The sequence below is a fragment of the Anomaloglossus baeobatrachus genome (assembly GCF_048569485.1).
Source record: "Anomaloglossus baeobatrachus isolate aAnoBae1 chromosome 5 unlocalized genomic scaffold, aAnoBae1.hap1 SUPER_5_unloc_3, whole genome shotgun sequence".
Taxonomy (NCBI): domain Eukaryota; kingdom Metazoa; phylum Chordata; class Amphibia; order Anura; family Aromobatidae; genus Anomaloglossus; species Anomaloglossus baeobatrachus.
In genome coordinates, this window is record NW_027441806.1 from 967,714 (window position 1) to 990,991 (window position 23,278).

Consider the following 23,278-nt stretch of genomic DNA (forward strand, 5'->3'; position numbering starts at 1 on the left):
AAGGGATCGGGGGTGACGGTATCATTGTATGTGTCAGGTTCCTATAAGGTGTCAGGACGTCACCGTCTATTTCTCCATGGAGGAGTGGGAGTATTTAGAAGGACACAAAGATCTGTACAAGGACGTCATGGTGGAGGTTCCCCAGCCCCTCACATCACCAGGTAATAGTCAGGACTAAATACACACGGCCTATAATTATCTGTATGCAAGGAATGAATTCAGTCCCTGTATGTGTCTCCTCCAGGTCTATCCAGTAAGAGGACAACACCAGAGAGATGTCCCCGTCCTCTTCTCCCACAGGACTGTAAACAAGAAGATACAGATGTTCCTCAGGATCATCAGGTAGATGGAGAGAAGGGGCCATGAAATCTCCCTATGACGTGTAGACGGCTGTGAAGGTCTTGTGCTCAGTCTTGTTTTATCCTCCAGTATTATATGTTTTATACCTGTGTAATGAGAGCGGTGGAGATGGCAGGATTAGAGCTGATCATAGATGGGACTTCTCCATCTGTCTGTGCCTTTTGGATCACATTTATCCCGTTCTCTACACTGAACACTTAACATGGTGTCAAAACCTTGATGTATCAGAGAGAGAGGTCGCTCCTATCTCATGGGTCAGAAGGTCACAGCACACGCCAGCACTAGTTGGATCTGCTTTGCCTTCCACGTAGCTGTGCAGACTATCCTTGTGCTGGCGCTGCTAGGGTTAAGCAGACCCTTGTGTCTTTCTTGGCTTACCATCCTGAGTAGAGTTTATCGGACGGCCAATAATCCGGTACCGGCGGATCACTGCCAGATTTAAAAAAGAGTCTGATCCGCTCCGGAATCCGGTGCCCATGTAAGTCAATGGGGACCGGAATCCAGAGGTTAAAAACGTTTGTGGAGGGGCTAGGAGCCAGCACAGCATACTCACCAAGGCGCTGTCATTGCGGCACACTCCTTTCGGGTCACGCTGTTACCTTCCGAAGCCAACAATTCAATATTCATTGTTTTCCCTGCCCACCGGCGCGTGTTGGTTGCAGCTAGACGCGCCCCCACCCTGAGTGGCAGCGTGTCAGCTAACTGCAACCAATCACAGGCGCCAGGTCGGCCGGTGGGCGGGGAAAGCAGTGCACTGTCGGTCAGTTCAGTTCACGGTGGTAAACACTCGGCAGCACAGTTATAGCGCTCGGCTGCAGCCCCAGCTGTCGCGCTGTATCTGTGCTGTGACTACAGTGCCCAGAGTCACACGTGCGAGGCTTTGCCGGGTGCTGCCATGGCAGACTCACGTGAGGCCCTCGCATGTGTGATTCCGGTGAAAGTAAAAAAAAAAAAAAAAAAAAACGACGTGCGGTTCCTCCTATTTTCTTCCTCAGTCAATTAACGCCGGTTGGGGGCTGTTATATCCTCAGCCCGCAGCCGCTCGGTATTGCCGCATCTATTGGATGTGACCATACCGGTGTGCGCTACTACCTCTTCCCGCAGTTGTGATGCGGTGCCAGTCGGGGTAATAGCAGGGGTTAATAGCGGCGCACGTCTGCTACTAAACCCTAGCTTTGTGTGATGGCACAGGCGTCTATCAGATACCTTCATGACACAAACCTGTAAGTGACAGTAAATAAACACAGACACAGAGAACAATCCTTTATTTGGAATAAAATACAAACATCCCCTGCTTCACCACTTTATTAAGCCCAAACACCCTGCAGCTCCGACGTAATCCACAGAAGTCCCACGCCGTTTCAGCTCTGCTACATCTGAATATCACAGAGAGCGGCACGACTGACCGCTCTCTGTGAGCTCCAGAGAATGAATGAGCTGTGCATTGAGCACTGACGTCAATCAGGTCATTTGCGGTCACAGCTGGAGATTCCCACGGTCCTTGATCTGTGATCGCAGGTAACCTGACCTCAGGTGGAGGTCACTGAGTTGACAGACCTGCATCTCCTAGCAGAAAAATCGCAGTTTTTTTAGCCAAGAGATGCAGATTTTGTGCCGAAATTTTTATACCATATTCCTGCATCCAATCTACACCTCCTGGCAAAAAAACACTGTGTTTTGGCGGAATTGTTTTGCCGCGGTTATTTTTCCGTGATTTTTGCCGCAATTTTTTTGCCAGGAGGTGCACATTTTGTGCTGAAATCGTCTGCACCAGCTTTCAGCACCAAATTTCCAAATTTCCACCTGCTGGCAGAATTTATTTATTTTTTTTTATTTTTGGGGGCCAAGGGATGCAAATCGGATGCTGAGATTTTTACACCATATTCCTGCATCCAATCTACACCTCCTGGGAAAAAACCCGGTGTTTTGCCCCAATTTTTTTTGCCGCAGTTTTTGCTGCGGTTATTTTTCCACGATTTTTGCTGTGTTTTTTTGCCAGGAGGTGCACATTTGGTGCTGAAATCGTCTGCACCAGCTTTCAGCACCAAATTTCCACCTGCTGGCAGTATTTTTTTTTTTTTTTTTTTATCCCCAGCCATGATAACACCTACTGGGGGCTGGCATAATCTCAGCCTGCTGCTGTCTGAACATGAGCGTTCATGTACCTAGAAACACATGCACGCTCCTGTCAGAAGTTTGCAGCTGTTCTGCGATGTCAGACTCGCGGTAGTTCCTCACAAGTGTGACTGTGGCATAGAAAAAAAACGCTTTCTTTTTTTTTTAAATAAATAATTTAAAAAAAAAACGACGTGCGGTTCCCCCCAGTTTTCATCCCCAGCCATGATAACGCCAGCTGGGGGCTGGTATATCTTCAGCCCGCAGCCGCCCGGTATTGCCGCATCTATTAGATGTGACAATACCGGTGTGCAATACCGGCTCTTCCCGGAGGCGTGATGCGGTGCCAGTCGGGGTAATAGCAGGGGTTAACATGTAATCTCAACCCTATTTTAAAATGTACAATTTTTATTAATATTCATTAAAATGTACCCACAAACAGACACACAAACATATAAATGAGAATGGATAACGTTATCCTTGTAAATAACCAAGAAGTTTTATATACACACTCACTTTAGAAAAGGGAAGGGAAACTAATATAGCCCTATAAGGGTAGTGTATCCCTACCTAACAACGGAGGGTATGACACCATAAGTTACCGGGCGCCCCCGTTCCACGTCGGCTCTCCCTCTCCCTGACCCTGATATAGGGATGGGATGGAAAGCCCTATAGTGGTGCTTGCACAGTACAATATATAGGAGTTCCCAAATGGTAATACTCCTCCCTGTATTGTTTTCCTTAGATCAAGAAGGTATCAATTTACTGATCTATAACCAGGAATTCCTATTCATGATACTAGCACTGTACAAGACGTATAGACTTCTATTCCTAATAAATTATCTTTATGCAAGGTAGTGATCCATAAGAGTTATTTACAACCACATATGTTACAGGGTGGTATACCCCAAAAGTATATTACAGTCACCTAGAGTCATATCACAAGGGGCTCAGATAATCTCCCCATTATACCCCAGGAGCTGAAAGAAAAATGGGATACAGACACCCCTGCAAATTACTGCAAAATAGAAAAGGTTGCTCCAATCATATTCTATATAATATAGTATAACAGGGAGAAAAGATGAATTACTTCCCTGAGAAGCAGGAATGATGACCGCGGAAGAGCTGTCTGTCACAGGCTGGGGGGCGCGTCAGCCTGCAACCAATCACAGCTGAGAGGATGGCCAGTGGGCGGGGAAAACACCGAAAGCTGTGTGATTGGGTGCACAGCACAGGAAGTGAAAGCGGACCCGGAAGCAATGTGCCGCCATGACACCGAGTCTCGGTAAGTATGAAACGCTCATTTATTTATTGGTTTTTTTTTTTCATTTTTATTAATTGCCGATTCCGGATCGTGCGCCCGGAATCCCACGTCCACGCCCGGGTCCGGCCTGCGGATTGAGCTGAAACCGTGCGGATCTGGACGTTTATAGTCCGGGTCCACTCAACACTAATCCTGAGTTGTCTGAGCTGTTCTGATTTCTGCACTCCCCCGTTATAAGTTCTCACCACTTTACCTCAGTAGTTGCCAGTGATAACTTGCTTTTCCATGGTGCTGGCATGGAGGTGAGAGCCATGGGAGGAGAAATTGTTTTGAATTTGATCCTAGAGATTGCTGCCTGGAAGTTTTCTTTGGTGTCTTCCTATTGATCATCTCCCTTTTTATTCATTTCTCTTTCCATCCCCCTTTTTTACCACTTGTTGTTTGGGAATGCAGTTTCTTTTTCCTTTCTCTGTTGTTTTCCTTTTGTGTCATTATCATAAAGCAGGACTAGTGTTCCTCCTGCCCTGCTCACTAGACACAGTTGTGATTAGGGTAAGACAAGGATAGACACGTGATTGCCGCACAAGGGAAAAGAACCTGTCTTGGGACATCGGGGAGCTCAGGGTTGCTCAGAGTAAGTGACAGGGTTTATCCTGCCTGTTCTTCCCTAGAGGCAGTGGTTCCCACCCCATCTTTCTCATGATACACCGCTCAGCCTCTTGGTGGAACACAACAACCAGGAACTGCCCTGTATTGGTACCTGGTGCCTACTGTCAGCAAAGTCCAACCTCAGAGGCTCTGGTGATGACTGGGTAGGCACTTAATCATGCCCCTCCGGGTACGCCTGGTTCAGGGCGCAGTGAGGCTACACCCTTCTCCTAAACCTATTAGCATGTCAGGCTTACATGTAATTCTTCAAATGACATGATTCAGATGAAACCCCCAAAGGATCCATTCACTGTAATAAGGCAGCAGAGTTAGTCTGGACTCCTCATGGCAGCGCGGCAATTATCCCTATCTAGTGAATGGTTATCTCCAGTAATTGTATTATTACAGCGGATTCTTTATGATGTTACATCGTCATCTTCTCCCCATTCAGGTCCCTACAATATCGGATCCTCTCAGTGGAGATCTTCTATATAAGAGAATTCTCCTGATTGCCCCATCAAGGATGGATAGAGACAGTAACAAGATGGCGGAGAGGATATTACACCTCACCCTAGAGATCCTCTTCCGGCTTACTGGAGAGGTGAGAGATTCTGATGACGTCACATTACATCATTCTTATCTATGGGAATAACAGATGGACAGAACTGGAGAGGTGAGGACTCTGGAAATGTCTGGAGTGAGATTTATTACTGTGTCTCTTCATAACCAGGATTACACAGTAGTGAAGAAGACCTCTAGTGAGCGCTGTCAGACCCCTGTGTCTGAGGGATGGGGAAGACCCCTGAGCCCAATCACGGGGCCTCCACCTCACTCCCCGATACATGAGGACATCAATGACCAGAAGATCCTAGAACTCACCTACAAGATGATTGAGCTGCTGACTGGAGAGGTGACACTGCTGGGAATGCTGGGACATTATACAGTAACGCTATGACGGGATCGGGGGTGACGGTATCATTGTATGTGTCAGGTTCCTATAAGATGTCAGGACGTCACCGTCTATTTCTCCATGGAGGAGTGGGAGTATTTAGAAGGACACAAAGATCTGTACAAGGACGTCATGATGGAGGTTCCCCAGCCCCTCACATCACCAGGTAATAGACAGGACTAAATACACACGGCCTATAATTATCTGTATGTAAGGAATGAATTCAGTCCCTGTATGTGTCTCCTCCAGTTCTATCCAGTAAGAGGACAACACCAGAGAGATGTCCCCGTCCTCTTCTCCCACAGAACTGTAAACAAGAAGATCCCGATGTTCCTCAGGATGTGTTTCCTCCAGCTCTATCCAGTAAGAGATATCTACTCATGTACTTTCTGCACTAATTTTGTGTTTACATTTTTAGGTTTTCTGCTGTGTTTTTTTTTTAGCTGTATTTTCTTTGCTTCTGCTTCTTCTGCTGTTTGCTTCTAGTCCCTTCTCTATGTCATTATGAAGGCAACTCAAAGACCTGCAGAGGGTTCATGAATACCCTGTTTCCCAGAAGATACGACCTAGCATGATTTTATGGGATTTTTAGAGAATACTTGAATCATAAGCCCTACTCCAAAAATAAGTGGTAGTTACAGTCAGGGCCAGCGTTGGGAGAGTCGAAATCCACTCTCTTACGGTCCCCATCAGTTGTATTCTGAGGTTGATTTTTTTAAGGACCTTTGATGGCTTCAAAGTCATGTGACATGATGTAACCAAAGGTCTCTTAATTGCAGGAGTCTAAATGAACTTAACAGGACACAGGCTGGCATGCAGGACTGGCATTAGGGGAAAGGGAGAGGAAACGACAATTTCACAGGGCTCCAATTCTCCTAGCGGCCCCAGTGTTTATATGCCAATTATAGGACTGCTTAAGGACCTTTTTGATATAACGTCACGTGACCAAAGGCTGGTGTGTGTGTGTGTTTACGCCAATTTTAACCAGCTTTGCCAAATGGGCAGAGCTTGGCCAGAACAAGGGTGTGATGCCACCGCTTCTCTAATTCATATCAAACTGCAGGGTTCCCTATGCCAGAAATCTCACTCCGGTCCCTGATGTCATTTGTCAGTGTCCATTGCCGATCTTGATTAATTTGAGCCCTAATGTTTATCTGCACAGACTGCAAGACCCTGCTACCTGCTTTGGTTACAAAGCCTAAGGTTAGGCCATCAACGTTATAGTCCCGGACAATCCCGTTAAATATCCGGCATCTGTCTAACTATTTTATGTTCGTCTTTGAAAAAATATTCTTTGAAATTGTCTATGTTGTGGATCAATGTTATAAGGAGATTTTTGCAGGTTTTGCCAACTGTCATGACGGCGTCAGGATCTGTGGAAATTATAGATTCTGATACTCTGCATGTTAACTGCTGTTATGTCTGTGAGCAGCGCAGGGAGACGCAGGCTTTAAACTACAGGCTTGGACAGGCTAGCAAGAGTTATTCTCTGCTGGGTTGCTTGTTAATGTCTTTGATCACATGCTGTAGAGGAGAAAGTATCTATCACTTCCCTTCTGTATATGCTGGCTGGACTATTTCATTAATGCCAGCTGTTGGTCTGGTGAGGTGTTGAGATCCAGACTTACGGGTGGTTGTTTTGTATTATTGCTGTGAGCTGTTGTGGTTTTAACTCTTGTTGTCTTTTTGTTGCTGCCTTTCTGCTCTTGCTTTTCTCTATAGTCTCTCACTGTTTATTTCTGTGAGTTTGCAATGTGTCCTGTCTGTCTGTGTTAATATTTGTTTCCATCATATTCCTGTCTCTTCCTTCCCCGGGGGATAACAGATTAGATCTGGTCACGAGAATAGTAAGGCACGGGACTCTGGCATCTCCATATTCAGGGGTAATCAAGAGATTAGGAACAGTTTAGGGTCCCCTAGCGTGAGGGACAGTATAGTAGCCTTCTGTCCCTCATTATCCTGCAGTCACATTGTGACAATCAATCAGATTATTTACTGTAGCACATTCCAGAGAACTGGTGCTAGTAATGGGAGATTCAAATTAACGAAGATGTAACTCTTAAATAGGGATGGGAGATCCCAATTTGTAAAGATCAGGGATCATACCGATCACATAGTGATCGTGTGCATGATATCGATCACGAGCTTTCCTGGAAAGCTCGTGTTACAAATCGGTCCAGATCGGGTCCAGGGGCTGTAAAAAGAAAGCACATTATTAAAATAAAAAACTTTATGATCATACTTACTGGTCACATGACTATGACGTTTTCAAAGGTCCTCTTAACTTCCGGGGCTATTTACTGCACTGTTCGTCACTCGGCAGTCATCGGCTGTTTTCAGCTGTGTTCGCGGTGATGTCAGGGTTCACCCGAGTCCATGGCTCATAAACTCGATTGAACTTTGACTGTCACTGTGCGAGTGTCGTATCACGGCGCTCAATCTCCAGACAGCAGCGGGTCGGCTGCATGTGTTTCTATGCAGCTGATGCGCTCCTGTCCTGAGATCAGTCCATGCGGGATGATGCCCATACAAGACGCCAGTGCAATCATCCCCTCACTGTCAGCCTGCTTCTTGCTCTATTCAGAGCGATGTAGCAGAGCTGACAATGCTCTCTGCTTCTCTCTGTGTTTAGACTGTGTCTGTAAAGAGTGATGAAGCTGACAATGCTCTACCTGTGGATTACGTCGGACTAAGGATTTTTTTATTATAAAGATGGAGTCTCTAAATGTTTTTTTTTGTTTTATTTCTAATAAATTTTTTCTCTGTCTTGTATTTTTTTTACTGTTTACTAGAAATTCATGGTGGCCATGTCTAATTTGGCGTGACACCATAAATTTCGGGCTTAGTACCATCTGAGAATACAAAGCTGGTATTAACCCAATTGTTACCCAGTGTAACACCGCCATCAGGGCCACTGGATGAGCCAGGTAAAGCACCTGGAAATGGCGCTAAGAAACAATGCGCCATTTGCAGGGGAATCCCAGCCCCCAGCTGCCTGGCTCTACCTGACTGGCTATCAAAATACAGCGGGAGCCCACACATTTTTTTTTATTATATTTTTAAATAATTAAAAAATAAAAAATAATGGGCTTCCCTGTATTTTTATTGTCAGGCAGACGGGTGGGTGCGTAAATTATTTATCTTTATACAACTATATATTGTGTACAATGTATATGTATATATATATACAGACCAATAGTTTGGACACACCTCATTCAAAGAGTTTTCTTTGTTTTCATGACTCTAAAAATTGTAGATTCACATTGAAGTCATCAAATCTATGAATTAAAACATATGGAATTAAATACTTTAAAGAGGTTGTCCAGTTACCAAAACTGATTTTTTTTCTGATAAATCTTGCTAATATGTGCCTCTCAACACATCTATTATGTTTTTTCAGCAATATTACCTTTTATCGTGCTCTAGCAGCACATGCTCATTGCTGGCTCCAGCTCTGATGGGGTTAATCTCTCTTCTGACTTCCTAGGTTCAGTTCCTACAACTCCCATAATTCTTTGTGGCTCTAGGGCGGTATCTAAAACACCCACTGTGTCCAACACACCCACTCTCCTCTCCACTCAAAGTCTCCTCCCTGCCTCTTCCCAGTGTGGGTGCACTGAGAGAAATCACACAGAGACAGCAGAAGCTGCCAGCTCTGCACAACCAGGGGAAGCGGCCATCTTCTGCTTGTTCTCATATAGTTCATAGTCTGTGTGTGTGCGCGTGTGTGTGCGTGTGTGTGTGTGTGTGTACAGAAATTATGATTATTAGCCGGCGCAACATGTGAAAAAAATAATTGGGGAAAAAAAAAGTGAAGGGGTCATGAAATTGCTTTTTTCCCTCTTGCCTAGTCTGTGTGTCGTCCATATCATCCGTGTGGCATGCATTTTGCAGGCTAGTTTCACATCAGCGTTTTTTTTGCCTGTAGGCAAAAAAACGCAAACCGCATATGACCGGATCCTGTGGATTAAATGGGCAGCGCATGCAACCGTTATTTTACTGGATCCTTCTGCAGCGGGACACAGAATTTATCGGCCGGCGCTGGAGTCAGTTGACTCCTGATCTCCCAGCCCGCACACGCTGCAATAGCTGCAGGTGGGCTCATTCACATGACCGTTCCGTTTGTCCTGGTCAGTTCCTGTTCTTTTGCGGACCCACGGACAGGACCATCTTTTCAATGTCTTTTGTGTAGGATCGGATGGCACACGGTAGCACTTTCATGTGCATCCGATCCTACACAAAAAAAAACACATCGGATGCTGTATGTCCGCTCCGTTATTATGGAACATGTCCTATTCTGTTCCGTAATAACGAACCGTGACTCAATACAAGTCAATGGGTCCGCAAAATTCCCGGAAGCAACACGGAAGCACTTCCGTGTGACTTCCGTCGGGTGCCCATGCAGTCTGTGTTCCGCCCCAGCCCCGCGGCTGCCCGCACAGCAGTGTCAGCAGCTGCCCGCACTGCAGTGTCAGCAGCCGCGGGGATGACAAGCGCTACCGTCAGGAGGTTAGTAAGTTCATTACCTGCGGTGATGAAGTCCTGCACTCCTGACGTCAGCGGTCGTCACTGCCTTCTTTGCCCACCGCTTGTCACATCACCTCTCGCTGTCGACCCGAGACTGTGACTAGTGGTGACATTACGGGCCGCTCGTGATACTTGGTTTGTGAAGGCGGCGGTCATTGAACTCAGTGACAGCGCTGCTGTCAGGAGTGCAGCGATCATCTCAGGTAATGTACCTCACTAACCTCCTGACAGCAGCACTCATCATGCCCTGCAGTGACCTGGGCTGACCTATTGATGTTGGTTCAGGTCACTGCACGGCTCTCCCAGCCAATAGAGAACATTCTGTTCTTCATTGACTGGGACATTGACTATGGTACGCTCAGCTGCGGGGGGAGGTCCGGCACTCAAGAGGGGCGGGCCAGCACTGAGGAGGGGTGGGAGGGGATTTCTCTCCCTCTCTCCTCCGTAGTCGGCTATTGCGATTCTCGCTCTTCGCTTACGGTACACCGATGTACCGCAAGCGCAGTGCGATTTTTCTCTCACCCCATACACTAGAATGGGTAAAAGAGAAAGAGTCTTGCATTACAATTGCAGCATGCTGCGATTATTTTCTCGGTCCAATTAGGGCTGAGAAAATAATTGCTCATGTGCGCTGACACACAGGCTAATATTGGTCCGAATGGAATGCAATGTTTTATCGCACTCCACTTGCACTGTTTTTCTCACCGTGTGGCTTAGACCTTACTTGTTCTGTGTCCTCCTGCATCCATCGCAGCGTGTGCAGGCTGGAGTTCAGCTGAGTTCAGATCAGTTGACTCCAGTGCTGGACTGAACTCAGGTGACCTCACAGCCCGTATACGCTGCGATGGATGCAGGGGGACACAGAACAAGTAATCGGCCGACACTGGAGTCATCTGATTACTTGTTCTGCTGGCGCTGTGGTCAGGAGTAGGGATGAATGAGCAGCAAAATGCTCTGGTGCTCGATGGGCGAAGCCCGTGTCGATTTTTTTTTTTTTTTTTTTTTAAAAATTCATTAAAAATAATAATAAAAAAACCAATCACATAACCCTAACCCTAGGGTTAGGGGTAAAAAAATGAAGTGTGGGCTCCCGCTGCATTTTCTACTGCTAAGGATAACCCAAGCAGCTACTGGCTGCTAACCCACACTGCTTGGTGTTACCTTCACTGGCAATGGAAATCCAGGGAGGCCTTTTTTTTTTTTTTTTATAAAGGTTTTTGCCTAAAAACTTTTTTAAAAAAATGACGTGGGCTTTTTTTTTTTTGTGCGCTAGCCAGGTACAGCAGGCAGCTACGGGCTGCCCCCAACCCCCAGCTGCCTATTTGTACCCGGCTGGGAACCAAAAATATAGGGAAGCCCATTTTTTTTAAATTATTTCATGAAGTAATTTTAAAAAAAAATGACGTGGCCTTTGCTCATTTTTTTGTGTTCAGCCAGGCACAACTAGGCAGCTGGGGATTGGAATCCGCAGCACAGGTTGGCCCAAGCTTTCTGGGCCCCCCGCTGCGAATTGCAGTCCACAGCCGCCCCCGAAAATGGCGCTTTCATAGAAGCGCCATCTTCTGGCGCTGTATCCAACTCTTCCAGTGGCCCTGGTGGCAGGTGGCACGCTGGGTAATAAGGGGTTAATACCAGCTATGTTTTACCAGCTGGTATAAAGCCCTAGATTCTTAATGTCAGGCCAAGTTTGACCTGGCCATTAAGAATCTCCAATAAAGGGTTAAAAAAAAAAGACATCACACAGCGAAAAATACTTTATTAGAAATAAATACACAGACACAGTAGGGACTCCATGTTTATTACTCCCTCTCACTCTTCCAGGATCTAGAGATTTCTGTACTGACCATGCCAGGAGAGAGAGAGGGAAAAGAGAGAGAGAGGGAAAAAAGAGAGAGAGAGAGGGAAAAGAGAGAGAGAGAGGGAAAAGAGAGAGAGAGAGGGAAAAAAGAGAGAGAGAGAGGGAAAAAAGAGAGAGAGAGAGGGAAAAGAGAGAGAGAGGGAAAAGAGAGAGAGGGAAAAGAGAGAGAGGGAAAAGAGAGAGAGGGAAAAGAGAGAGGGAGGGAAAAGAGGGGGGAGAGGAGAGAGGGATAAGAGGGGGGCAGTGAAGAGGGGAGGGAGAGAAAAGAGGGGTGGGGGAAGAGAGTGGGGGGGGAGAGAGTGGGGGGAGAGAAGAGAGGGGTGGAGAGAAGAGAGTGGGGAAAGAAGAGAGGGGGGAGAGAGGTGCTCTGTTACCAACTGTCTCCACTCTGTGACTTGTGGTGCAGGTGACAGAGTGCAGACAGTTGGTCCCATGCAGCAGGACAGGTGGCAGAGCGGTGACATGCGCTGCTCTAACACATGCGGTGCTGCATGGGACCAGCCTGTCAGTGTCTTGCTGCATCCTGTAGTGCTGCTTGGAGGAGCACATGATCACACAGCCCGACACCGCCCGCTCTCCTGACATCGCAGCAGAGCGGGCGGGTGGAGAGTGTGATCAGATACTTACGTGACAGGGGGGGATTTCAGCTGAAGAACCCCCCTCCCTGTACTCCACCCTGGCGCCCCGTGCCTCACCACCTGCCCGACGCTCAGCCGTCTTCAGCGCTCCATACTGACGTCCTCCGGATCCTCCCCTCGATGCTGGGCTGTGACGTGCGGTAGTCACCGCCCACAGCCCTGTCACTAAATCTGAGTGGCTCCAGCCTCCTCTGACATACCTGTCAAGTTTTAGAGCCCGGAACTTGTCGGGACGTAAGAGGATACTGGCGGCCACAGCTCCAGGGGGTCATGTGACAGGCACTGAGCGTGCATGATAGCGCCGCTCAGTGCCAGAATTGGAAATAGAAGCCAATGCAGAAAACGCCGATAATAGTAAGTGTAACTCCTAGAGAAAATAAAAAAAAATGGGTGAACCACCCCTTTAAAGTGTGAAACAACTGAAAATATGTCTTATATTCTAGGTTCTTCAAAGTAGCCACCTTTTGCTTTCATTACTACTTTGCACACTCTTGGCATTCTCTTGATGAGCTTCAAGAGGTAGTAACCCAAATGGTCTTCCAACAGTTTTGAAGGAGTTCCCAGAGATGCTTAGCACTTGTTGGCCCTTTTGCCTTCATTCTGCGGTCCAGCTCACCCCAAACCATCTCGATTGGTTTCAGGTCTGGTGACTGTGGAGGCCAGGTTATCTGGCGTAGCACCCCATCACTCTCCTTCTTAGTCAAATAGCCCTTACACAGCCTGGACGTGTGTTTGGGGTCATTGTCCTGTTGAAAAATAAATGATGGTCCAACTAATCGCAAACAGGATGGAATAGCATGCTGCTGCAAGATGCTGTGGTAGCCATGCTGGTTCAGTATGCCTTCAATCTTGAATAAATCCCCAACAGTGTTACCAGCAAAGCACCCCCACACCATCACACCTCCTCCTCCTCCATGCTTCACGGTGGGAACCAGCCATGTGGAGTCCATCCGATCACCTTTTCTACAAAGACGTGGTTGGATCCAAAGATCTGAAATTTGGACTCATCAGACCAAACACAGATTTCCACTGGTCTAATGTCCATTCCTTGTGTTCTTTAGCCCAACCAAGTCTCTTCTGCTTGTTGCCTGTCCTTAGCAGTGGTTTCCTAGCAGCTATTTTACCATGAAGGCCTGCTGCACAAAGTCTCCTCTTAACAGTTATTCTAGAGATGAGAAGCTGTGTCCAAACATTTGGTCTACAGCGCACTTTGCACAAGGAGAAGCTGTATGGGAGAGTGATGCGAAAGAAGTCGTTTCTGCAAGCACGCCACAAACAGAGTTGCCTGAGGTATGCAAAAGCACATTTGGACAAGCCAGTAACATTTTGGACGAAGGTCCTGTAGACTGATGAAACAAAGATTGAGTTGTTTGGTCATACAAAAAGGCGTTATGCATGTAGGCAAAAAAACACGGCATTCCAAGAAAAGCACTTGCTACCCACAGTAAAATTTGGTGGAGGTTCCATCATGCTTTGGGGCTGTGTGGCCAATGCCGGCACCAGGAATCTTGTTAAAGTTGAGGGTCGCATGGATTCAACTCAGTATCAGCAGATTCTTGACAATAATGTGCAAGAATCAGTGACGAAGTTGAAGTTACGCAGGGGATGGATATTTCAGCAAGACAATGATCCAAAACACCGCTCCAAATCTACTCAGGCATTCATGCAGAGGAACAATTACAATGTTCTGGAATGGCCATCCCAGTCCCCAGACCTGAATATCATTGAACATCTGTGGGATAATGTGAAGCGGCGGTCCATGCTCAGCGACCATCAAACTTAACTGAACTGGAATTGTTTTGTAAACCGGAATGGTCAAATCTACCTTCATCCAGGATCCAGGAACTCATTAAAAGCTACAGGAAGCCACTAGAGGCTGTTATTTCTGCAAAAGGAGGATCTACAAAATATTAATGTCACTTTTATGTTGTGGTGCCCATACTTTTGCACCGGTCAAATTTCGTTTAAATGCAGATCGCACATTTTCTGTTAGTACAATAAAAACCTCATTTAAATTCAGAAATATTACTCAGTCCATCAGTTATTAGATATATGAAACTGAAATAGCTGTTGCAAAAACCCAAATTGTTATTAAGAAAAAAGGTTAACATTAATAGCGGTGCCCAAACTTTTTCATATGACTGTAATATATATATATATAATTACAGTCATAAGAAAAAGTTTGGGCACCGCTATTAATGTTAACCTTTTTTCTTTATAACAATTTGGGTTTTTGCAACAGCTATTTCCGTTTCATATAACTAATAACTGATGGACTGAGTAATATTTCTGAAGTTAAATGAGGTATATATATACAGTGCCTACAAGTAGTATTCAACCCCCTGCAGATTTAGCAGGTTTACACATTCGGAATTAACTTGGCATTGTGACATTTGGACTGTAGATCAGCCTGGAAGTGTGAAATGCACTGCAGCAAAAAAGAATGTTATTTCTTTTTATTTATTTTTTTTAAATTGAGAAAAGTTTATTCAGAGGGTCATTTATTATTCAACCCCTCAAACCACCAGAATTCTGTTTGGTTCCCCTAAAGTATTAAGAAGTATTTCAGGCACAAAGAACAATGAGCTTCACATGTTTGGATTAATTATCTCTTTTTCCAGCCTTTTTTGACTAATTAAGACCCTCCCCAAACTTGTGAACAGCACTCATACATGGTCAACATGGGAAAGACAAAGAAGCATTCCAAGGCCATCAGAGACAAGATCGTGGAGGGTCACAAGGCTGGCAAGGGGTACAAAACCCTATCAAAGGAGTTGGGCCTACCTGTCTCCACTGTTGGGAGCATCATCCGGAAGTGGAAGGCTTATGGAACTACTGTTAGCCTTCCACGGCCTGGACAGCCTTTGAAAGTTTCCTCCCGTGCCGAGGCCAGGCTTGTCCGAAGAGTCAAGGCTAACCCAAGGACAACAAGGAAGGAGCTCCGGGAAGATCTCATGGCAGTGGGGACATTGGTTTCAGTCAATACCATAAGTAACGTACTCCACCGCAATGGTCTCCGTTCCAGACGAGCCCGTAAGGTACCTTTACTTTCAAAGCGTCATGTCAAGGCTCGTCTACAGTTTGCTCATGATCATTTGGAGGACTCTGAGACAGACTGGTTCAAGGTTCTCTGGTCTGATGAGACCAAGATCGAGATCTTTGGTGCCAACCACACACGTGACGTTTGGATACTGGATGGCACTGCATACGACCCCAAGAATACCATCCCTACAGTCAAGCATGGTGGTGGCAGCATTATGCTGTGGGGCTGTTTCTCAGCCAAGGGGCCTGGCCATCTGGTCCGCATCCATGGGAAGATGGATAGCACGGCCTACCTGGAGATTTTGGCCAAGAACCTCCGCTCCTCCATCAAGGATCTTAAGATGGGTCGTCATTTCATCTTCCAACAAGACAACGACCCAAAGCACACAGCCAAGAAAACCAAGCCCTGGTTCAAGAGGGAAAAAATCAAGGTGTTGCAGTGGCCTAGTCAGTCTCCTGACCTTAACCCAATTGAAAACTTGTGGAAGGAGCTCAAGATTAAAGTCCACATGAGACACCCAAAGAACCTAGATAACTTGGAGAAGATGTGCATGGAGGAGTGGGCCAAGATAACTCCAGAGACCTGTGCCGGCCTGATCAGGTCTTATAAAAGACGATTATTAGCTGTAATTGCAAACAAGGGTTATTCCACAAAATATTAAACCTAGGGGTTGAATAATAATTGACCCACACTTTTATGTTGAAAATTTATTAAAATTTAACTGAGCAACATAACTTGTTGGTTTGTAAGATTTATGCATCTGTTAATAAATCCTGCTCTTGTTTGAAGTTTGCAGGCTCTAACTTATTTGCATCTTATCAAACCTGCTAAATCTGCAGGGGGTTGAATACTACTTGTAGGCACTGTATATATATACAAGCCTACAACCTACAATAGCCCTCAGCCCAGTAGACCACTGCGCAACCAGCTCTGTCCTCACCTATTGTACCATCACCCATTCCCTGTAGACTGTGAGCCCTCGCGGGCAGGGTCCTCTCTCCTCCTATACCAGTCTGTCTTGTACTGTTAATGATTGTTGTACGTATACCCTCTTTCACTTGTAAAGCGCCATGGAATAAATGGCGCTATAATAATAAATAATAATAATAATAATAATATATATAATATTTATGTGTGTATATATATATATATTATATATATATATATATATATATATACACACATACAGTACAGACCAAATGTTTGGACACACCTTTTCATTCAAAGAGTTTGCTTTATTTTTAGGACTCTGAAAATTGTAGATTCACATTGAAGGCATCAAAACTATGAATTAAAACATATGGAATGAAATACTTAAAAAAGTGTGAAACTACTGAAAATATGTCTTATATTCTAGGTTCTTCAAAGTAGCCACGTTTTGCTTTGATTACTGCTTTACACACTCTTGGCATTCTCTTGATGAGCTTCAAGAAGTAGTCACCGGAAATGGTCTTCCAACAGTCCTGAAGGAGGTCCCAGAGATGCTTCGCACTTGTTGGCCCTTTTGCCTTCACTCTGCGGTCCAGCTCACCCCAAACCATCTCGATTGGGTTCAGGTCTGGTGACTGTGGAGACCAGGTCATCTGGCGCAGCACCCCATCACTCTTTTTCTTAGTCAAATAGCCCTTACACAGCCTGAAGGTGTGTTTGGGATCATTGTCCTGTTGAAAAATAAATGATGGTCCAACTAAACGTAAACAGGATGGAATAGCATGCCGCTGCAAGATGCTGTGGTAGCCATGCTGGTTCTGTATGTCTTCAATTTTGAATAAATCCCCAACAGTGTCACCAGCAAAGCACCCCCACACCATCACACCTCCTCCTCCATGCTTCACGGTGGGAACCAGCCATGTAGACTCCATCCGTTCACCTTTTCTACAAAGACACGGTGGTTGGATTGAAAGATCTCAAATCTGGACTCATCAGACCAAAGCACAGATTTCTACTGGTCTAATGTCCATTCCTTGTGTTCTTTAGCCCAAACAAGTCTCTTCTGCTTGTTGCCTGTCCTTATCAGTGGTTTCCTAGCAGCTATTTTATCATGAAGGCCTGCTGCACAAAGTCTCCTCTTAACAATTGTTCTAGCGATGAGAAAGTGTGTCCAAACTTTTGGTCTGTACTCTATATATTGTACACAATATACAGTTGTATAAGAGTAAATAAATAATTTTAAAAAATGATGAAGCGCTCCACAGTATTTTTGATTCTCAGCACACATAAAGCAGATGGCTACGGGCTGCCACCCCCATCTGCCTGGCTTTATCTTGGCTGGCAATCAAAATACGGGGAGGCCCTTTTTTAAAAAAAACGTTTTTTGCCAAAAATAAGGGGTTAATACCAGCTTTGTTTTACCAGCTGGTATTAAGCCCGAGATTCTTAATGTCAGGAAAGTTTGACCCGGCCATTAAGAATCTCCAATAAAGGGTTCAAAAAAAGACATCACACAGAGAAAAAATACTTTAATAGAATTAAATACACAGACACACTTAGGGACTCCATCTTTTTTACTCCCTCTCACCCCTCCACGATTCTAGTCTTCTGTCACTGATCTAGCTCTGCTATATCAGAATGCACAGGGGGGGTGGAAAAATGCTGCTGCTGCTCCCCGCGCTGTCTAATCACTCAATTAGTGATCAGACGCTGCGGGTTGGTAAACGGTGACCTCACCGCTGCCACTGTTGCCATCACCGCTGCCACTGTTGCCATAGTAACCTAACGAGCGGGTTACTATAGCAATGGTGATCTCCGATCACCTGATTCCCGGCGCCGCTATTTATCACCGGCTGTGGCAGCCAATCACTGCATGTGGGCTGACTCTGTAAAGAGCGCCAACATGCAGGGAGGGGGGCCAGGCATGTGCCCGAGCATCTCGCCGGTATACGGCGGTCGCCAAATATACCGAGTACTGGAAGCTCGGGCGAGCACCGTCTACCGGCAAGCATGCTGACACTACAGGACCTTTGCATGACGTCATAGCCATGTGACCCAGTCTGTAGCCAATGAGATAATACAACATGCCCACGTGACTGATCACATGGCTATGACGTCACAAAAGGTCCTTTGGTTACCGGGAGGACACAGCGATGATCGTATTCGGAAGCGATGGGAGACAGAGTGCAGGACGCGTCGCGGAACCTGTAGGTATAATGACTGTTTATTGTTGAGTGTATTTATTTTACAGCCCCCCTTTCCCGCCCCATCCCATAACTGTAAAGACCAATATCGGTGATCGGACGCAAGATCGTGTTATCTTGATCCCGATCTCGATCTTTACAAAATAATCGGACGAGTCTCCCCAATCCCGACCATCGGGAGGATCGCCCATGACTACTCTTAAGACTGCTTTACACGCAGCGACATCGCTAGCGATGTCGCTAGCGTTTGCACCCGCCTCCGTCGTTTGTGCGTCACGGGCAAATCGTTGCCCGTGGCGCACATTATCGCTAGGATGCGTTAAACTTACCGTCCTAACGACTTCGCTGTGGCCGGCGAACAACCTCTTTTCTAAGGGGGAGGTTCGTGCAGAGTTACAGCAACATCACACAGCGGGCCACCAATAGAAGCTTAGGGGTGGAGAGCAGCCGAATGAACGTCACGCCCACCTTGTTGCCGAAAGACACAGGAATCCTGTTGTTCATTGTTCCCGGGGTGTCACACATAGCGATGTGTGCTGCCTCAGGAACGACGAACAACCTGCTTTCAGAACGAGCAATGATCTTTTGAAAATGAACGACGTGTCAACGATCAATGATTAGGTGAGTATTTCTGATCGTTAATGCGCGTTCGTAGGTGTCACACGCAACAACGTCGCTAACGATGCCGGATGTGCCTCACGAATTCTGTGACCCTGACGACATATCATTAGATATGTCGAAATTGGACAACAGATTCAGAATACATTTTTTCCTAATTTAATTTCTGATATTATGGTTTAAAAAAAATGTACTTTCAAGATAATATCATTAAAACATTGTGTTTATTTTTAGCAGATGACTGTATTGGAAGTTCAGATGGAAATCTATTATCTTCAGAATGTAAAACAGATGATGAAAGTATCACACATGATACATATGAAGAGCATACTGTTGTCCCAGATATACCTCCAGTCCTTCCTCGGAAAGTTTTAACATCTGATCTTTTCAAACAAGACCAAAATTCCGATTTATCACAGATTTGTAAGCAAAATAAAAGTTACAGAAGGGATGTGGAACATGAAACGGCTTCTACAAGGGAGAAACCATTTTCATGCCCAGAATGTAAAAAATGTTTTACTCAGAAGATACTCAATCAGAATCTTATTGAGCATCAAAGAATTCACACAGGGGAGAAGCCATTTTCATGTTCAGAATGTGAGAAATGTTTTATTCAGAAATCAAATTTTGTTATGCATAAAAAAAATCATACAGGGGCGAACCCATTTTTATGCTTGGAATGTGGTAAATGTTTTACTAGGAAATCAAATCTTGTTGACCATGGAAAACGTCACACAGGGGAGAAGCCATTTTCATGTTCAGAGTGTGGGAAATGTTTTCATTTCAAATCAGATCTTGTTAGGCATCAAAGATGTCACACAGGGGAGAAGCCATTTTTATGTTCAGAATGTGGGAAATGTTTTATTCAGAAATCAGCTTTTGTTATGCATCAAAGATCTCATACAGGGGAGAAACCATTTTCATGTTCAGAATGTGGAAAATGTTTTATTCAGAAATCACACCTTGTTAGGCATCAAAGATATCACACAGGGGAGAAGCCATTTTCATGTTCAGAATGTGGCAAATGTTTTATTCAGAAATCACACCTTGTTAAGCATCAAAGATCTCATACAGGGGAGAAACCATTTTCATGTTCAGAATGTGGGAAATGTTTTATTCGGAAATCAGATCTTGTTGTGCATCAAAGATCTCACACAGGGGAGAAGCTGTTTTCATGTTCAGACTGTGGGAAATGTTTTATTCGGAAATCAAAACTTGTTCAGCATCAAAGATCTCACACCGGGGAGAAGCCATTTTCATGTTCAGAATGTGGTAAATGTTTTATTCGGAAATCAGATCTTGTTGTGCATCAAAGATGTCACACTGGGGAGAAGCCATTTTCATGTTCAGAGTGTGGGAAAGGTTTTATTCAGAAATCAGATCTTGTTGTGCATCAAAGATCTCACACCGGGGAGAAGCCATTTTCATGTTCAGAGTGTGGAAAATGTTTTAATTGGAAATCAGAACTTCTTGTGCATCAAAGATGTCACACCGGTGAGAAGCCATTTTCATGTTCAGAGTGTAGGAAATGTTTTATTCGGAAATCACAACTTGTTCAGCATCAAAGATCTCACACTGGGGAGAAGCCATTTTCATGTTCAGAATGTGGGAAATGTTTTATTCGGAAATCAGATCTTGTTGTGCATCAAAGATGTCACACCGGTGAGAAGCCATTTTCATGTTCGGAGTGTGGGAAATGTTTTATTCGGAAATCAAAACTTGTTCAGCATCAAAGATCTCACACTGGGGAGAAGCCATTTTCATGTTCAGAGTGTGGGAAATGTTTTAATTCGAAATCAGAACTTGTTGTGCATCAAAGATGTCACACCGGGGAGAAGCCATTTTCATGTTCAGAGTGTAGGAAATGTTTTATTCGGAAATCACAACTTGTTCAGCATCAAAGATCTCACACTGGGGAGAAGCCATTTTCATGTTCAGAGTGTGGGAAACGTTTTAATTGGAAATCAGAACTTGTTATGCATCAAAGAAGTCACATAGGGGAGAAGCCATTTTCATGTTCAGAATGTGGGAAATGTTTTATTCAGAAATCAGATCTTGTTGTGCATCAAAGATGTCACACCGGTGAGAAGCCATTTTCATGTTCGGAGTGTGGGAAATGTTTTATTCGGAAATCAAAACTTGTTCAGCATCAAAGATGTCACACCGGGGAGAAGCCATTTTCATGTTCAGAGTGTGGGAAATGTTTTAATTGGAAATCAGAACTTCTTGTGCATCAAAGATATCACACCGGGGAGAAGCCATTTTCATGTTCAGAGTGTGGGAAATGTTTTATTCGGAAATCACAACTTGTTCAGCATCAAAGATCTCACACTGGGGAGAAGCCATTTTCATGTTCAGAGTGTGGGAAACGTTTTAATTGGAAATCAGAACTTGTTATGCATCAAAGAATTCACATAGGGGAGAAGCCATTTTCATGTTCAGAATGTGGGAAATGTTTTATTCGGAAATCAGATCTTGTTGTGCATCAAAGATGTCACACCGGTGAGAAGCCATTTTCATGTTCGGAGTGTGGGAAATGTTTTATTCGGAAATCAAAACTTGTTCAGCATCAAAGATGTCACACCGGGCAGAAGCCATTTTCATGTTCAGAGTGTGGGAAATGTTTTAATTGGAAATCAGAACTTGTTGTGCATCAAAGATGTCACACAGGGGAGAAGCCATTTTCATGCCCAGAATGTGGAAAATGTTTTAATTGGAAATCAGGTCTTGTTCACCATCAAAAAAATCACACAAAATAAACCATTTTTATGTTCTGAATGTGGAAAATGTAATTCTCAGAAATCACATCTTGTTAAACATGTGAAGAAGCCGCACAGGGAAGGAACCTTTTTCATGTTGTGAAAAATTGAAATGTTTAACTGGTAAATGAAGTCTTGCCTACATCAGAAAACCAACAGAGCGTAGCAGCCATTTTTGCTTTCAGAATTTGCCAAATGTTTTTATCATTAATTAGGTCCTGTTGTCAGATGAGTCACACAGAGAAGCCATCATGATGTATCCTAATTTAAAGGGTTTTATCCTAAAATCAGCTACAGTTCCTTAAGTAAGAATTTGTGAGGAAAAGAACCATTTTCTTTCTTTTTAGAAATTATTGTATTTTTTTGACCATAAGACATACCTAGGTTTTGAAGGAGGAATATAGGGAAATAATTAACGCAAAAAATGTGGTCATGAAGCACTTTTATGGGTAGGATCTGCTGCTGACACTGTTACGGAGATAAAATCCCCCAATTCTGTACTAATGTCCCCCCATACTGGGCCCCTTCAAGGTATATGTGTCTCCCATACTCGTATATATGTCTTTCATCCTGGTATATATGTTGCCTATCTTTATCACATACTAGTATATATGATCCCCATCCTGGTATATATGGCTCTTTTTCTAGTACATATGTCCCCATCCTTGTATATATGACCCTCATCTCAGGCCCATTCGTGTATATATTTCCCCATCACGCTGCACACATAAGAAAATAAATGATTATACTCACCATCCCTCCGCTCGCCCGGTGCATGGTGTTCTCTTCTGATGCTGGCAAGTGACTTTAGCATGTAAACGGCGCAGCGCATGACATTGCTGCCATGTGCCCCCAGTTACACGCAGACATCAGCTCCCAGAATATTCATTGCTCCCCACAGCCGGGATTTTGGGCTTGGGGAGCAGTCAATATTCATTCTCTAATAAACACACGTGATCGCCCAGCTACAGCAGTAAGCCAGCGGCTGGGTAGTCATGTGTACCCAATATTAAAGAGAATGAATATTCACTGCTCCCCACGCAAATAATACCGCCGACCTCTTGGTTAGCGCTGCCTTCATTGCCTAGAGGTGGGCGGGATTATGGTGTGGGGAGCAGTGAATATTCATTTTCTTTTTTATCTGACACACTGATAGCCCTTTTGAGAGCCTTTAGGAATATTTTTGAATAGTTTTGATACTGGATTATATTTAGATAATTCACTAATCTCAGGTTTCCCACTGCTTTATTTACTAAAAAGTGCAGCCCCAGATTGGAGATAGGAACTCTGAAGTATATGACATTGTATATAATTGCATTTCAAATCTTGTTGTTTTGTAAATAAATGCTTGTAAAATATACTGTA

The 23,278-nt window shown here is 44.7% G+C and overlaps 1 protein-coding gene across 2 annotated transcripts; it reads left to right on the forward strand.

The window, feature by feature from the left end:
• The first annotated feature begins 43 nt into the window (after positions 1 to 43).
• LOC142259147 (uncharacterized) lies at positions 44 to 23,278 on the forward strand. Of its 2 annotated transcripts, none has more exons than XM_075331652.1 (7): positions 44 to 161; positions 245 to 342; positions 4,839 to 4,988; positions 5,118 to 5,297; positions 5,379 to 5,502; positions 5,586 to 5,699; positions 19,389 to 23,278. In XM_075331652.1, the coding sequence occupies exons 1-7, from the start codon at positions 77 to 79 to the stop codon at positions 21,911 to 21,913; spliced, it is 3,276 nt and encodes a 1,091-aa protein (XP_075187767.1). In that variant the 5' UTR covers positions 44 to 76; the 3' UTR covers positions 21,914 to 23,278. The 2 variants fall into 2 exon arrangements, with proteins under 2 accessions (XP_075187767.1, XP_075187768.1); XM_075331653.1 differs by having other exon boundaries at positions 19,392 to 23,278.

Bases quoted from the DNA above. Each gene is read 5' to 3' on its own strand.
- LOC142259147 (XM_075331652.1), top strand. From the start codon at position 77: ATGGAGGAGTGGGAGTATTTAGAAGGACACAAAGATCTGTACAAGGAC. The intron at 343-4,838 runs GTAGATGGAGAG...CTCCCCATTCAG, and splicing joins ATGTTCCTCAGGATCATCAG to GTCCCTACAATATCGGATCC. The intron at 4,989-5,117 runs GTGAGAGATTCT...CTTCATAACCAG, and splicing joins TCTTCCGGCTTACTGGAGAG to GATTACACAGTAGTGAAGAA.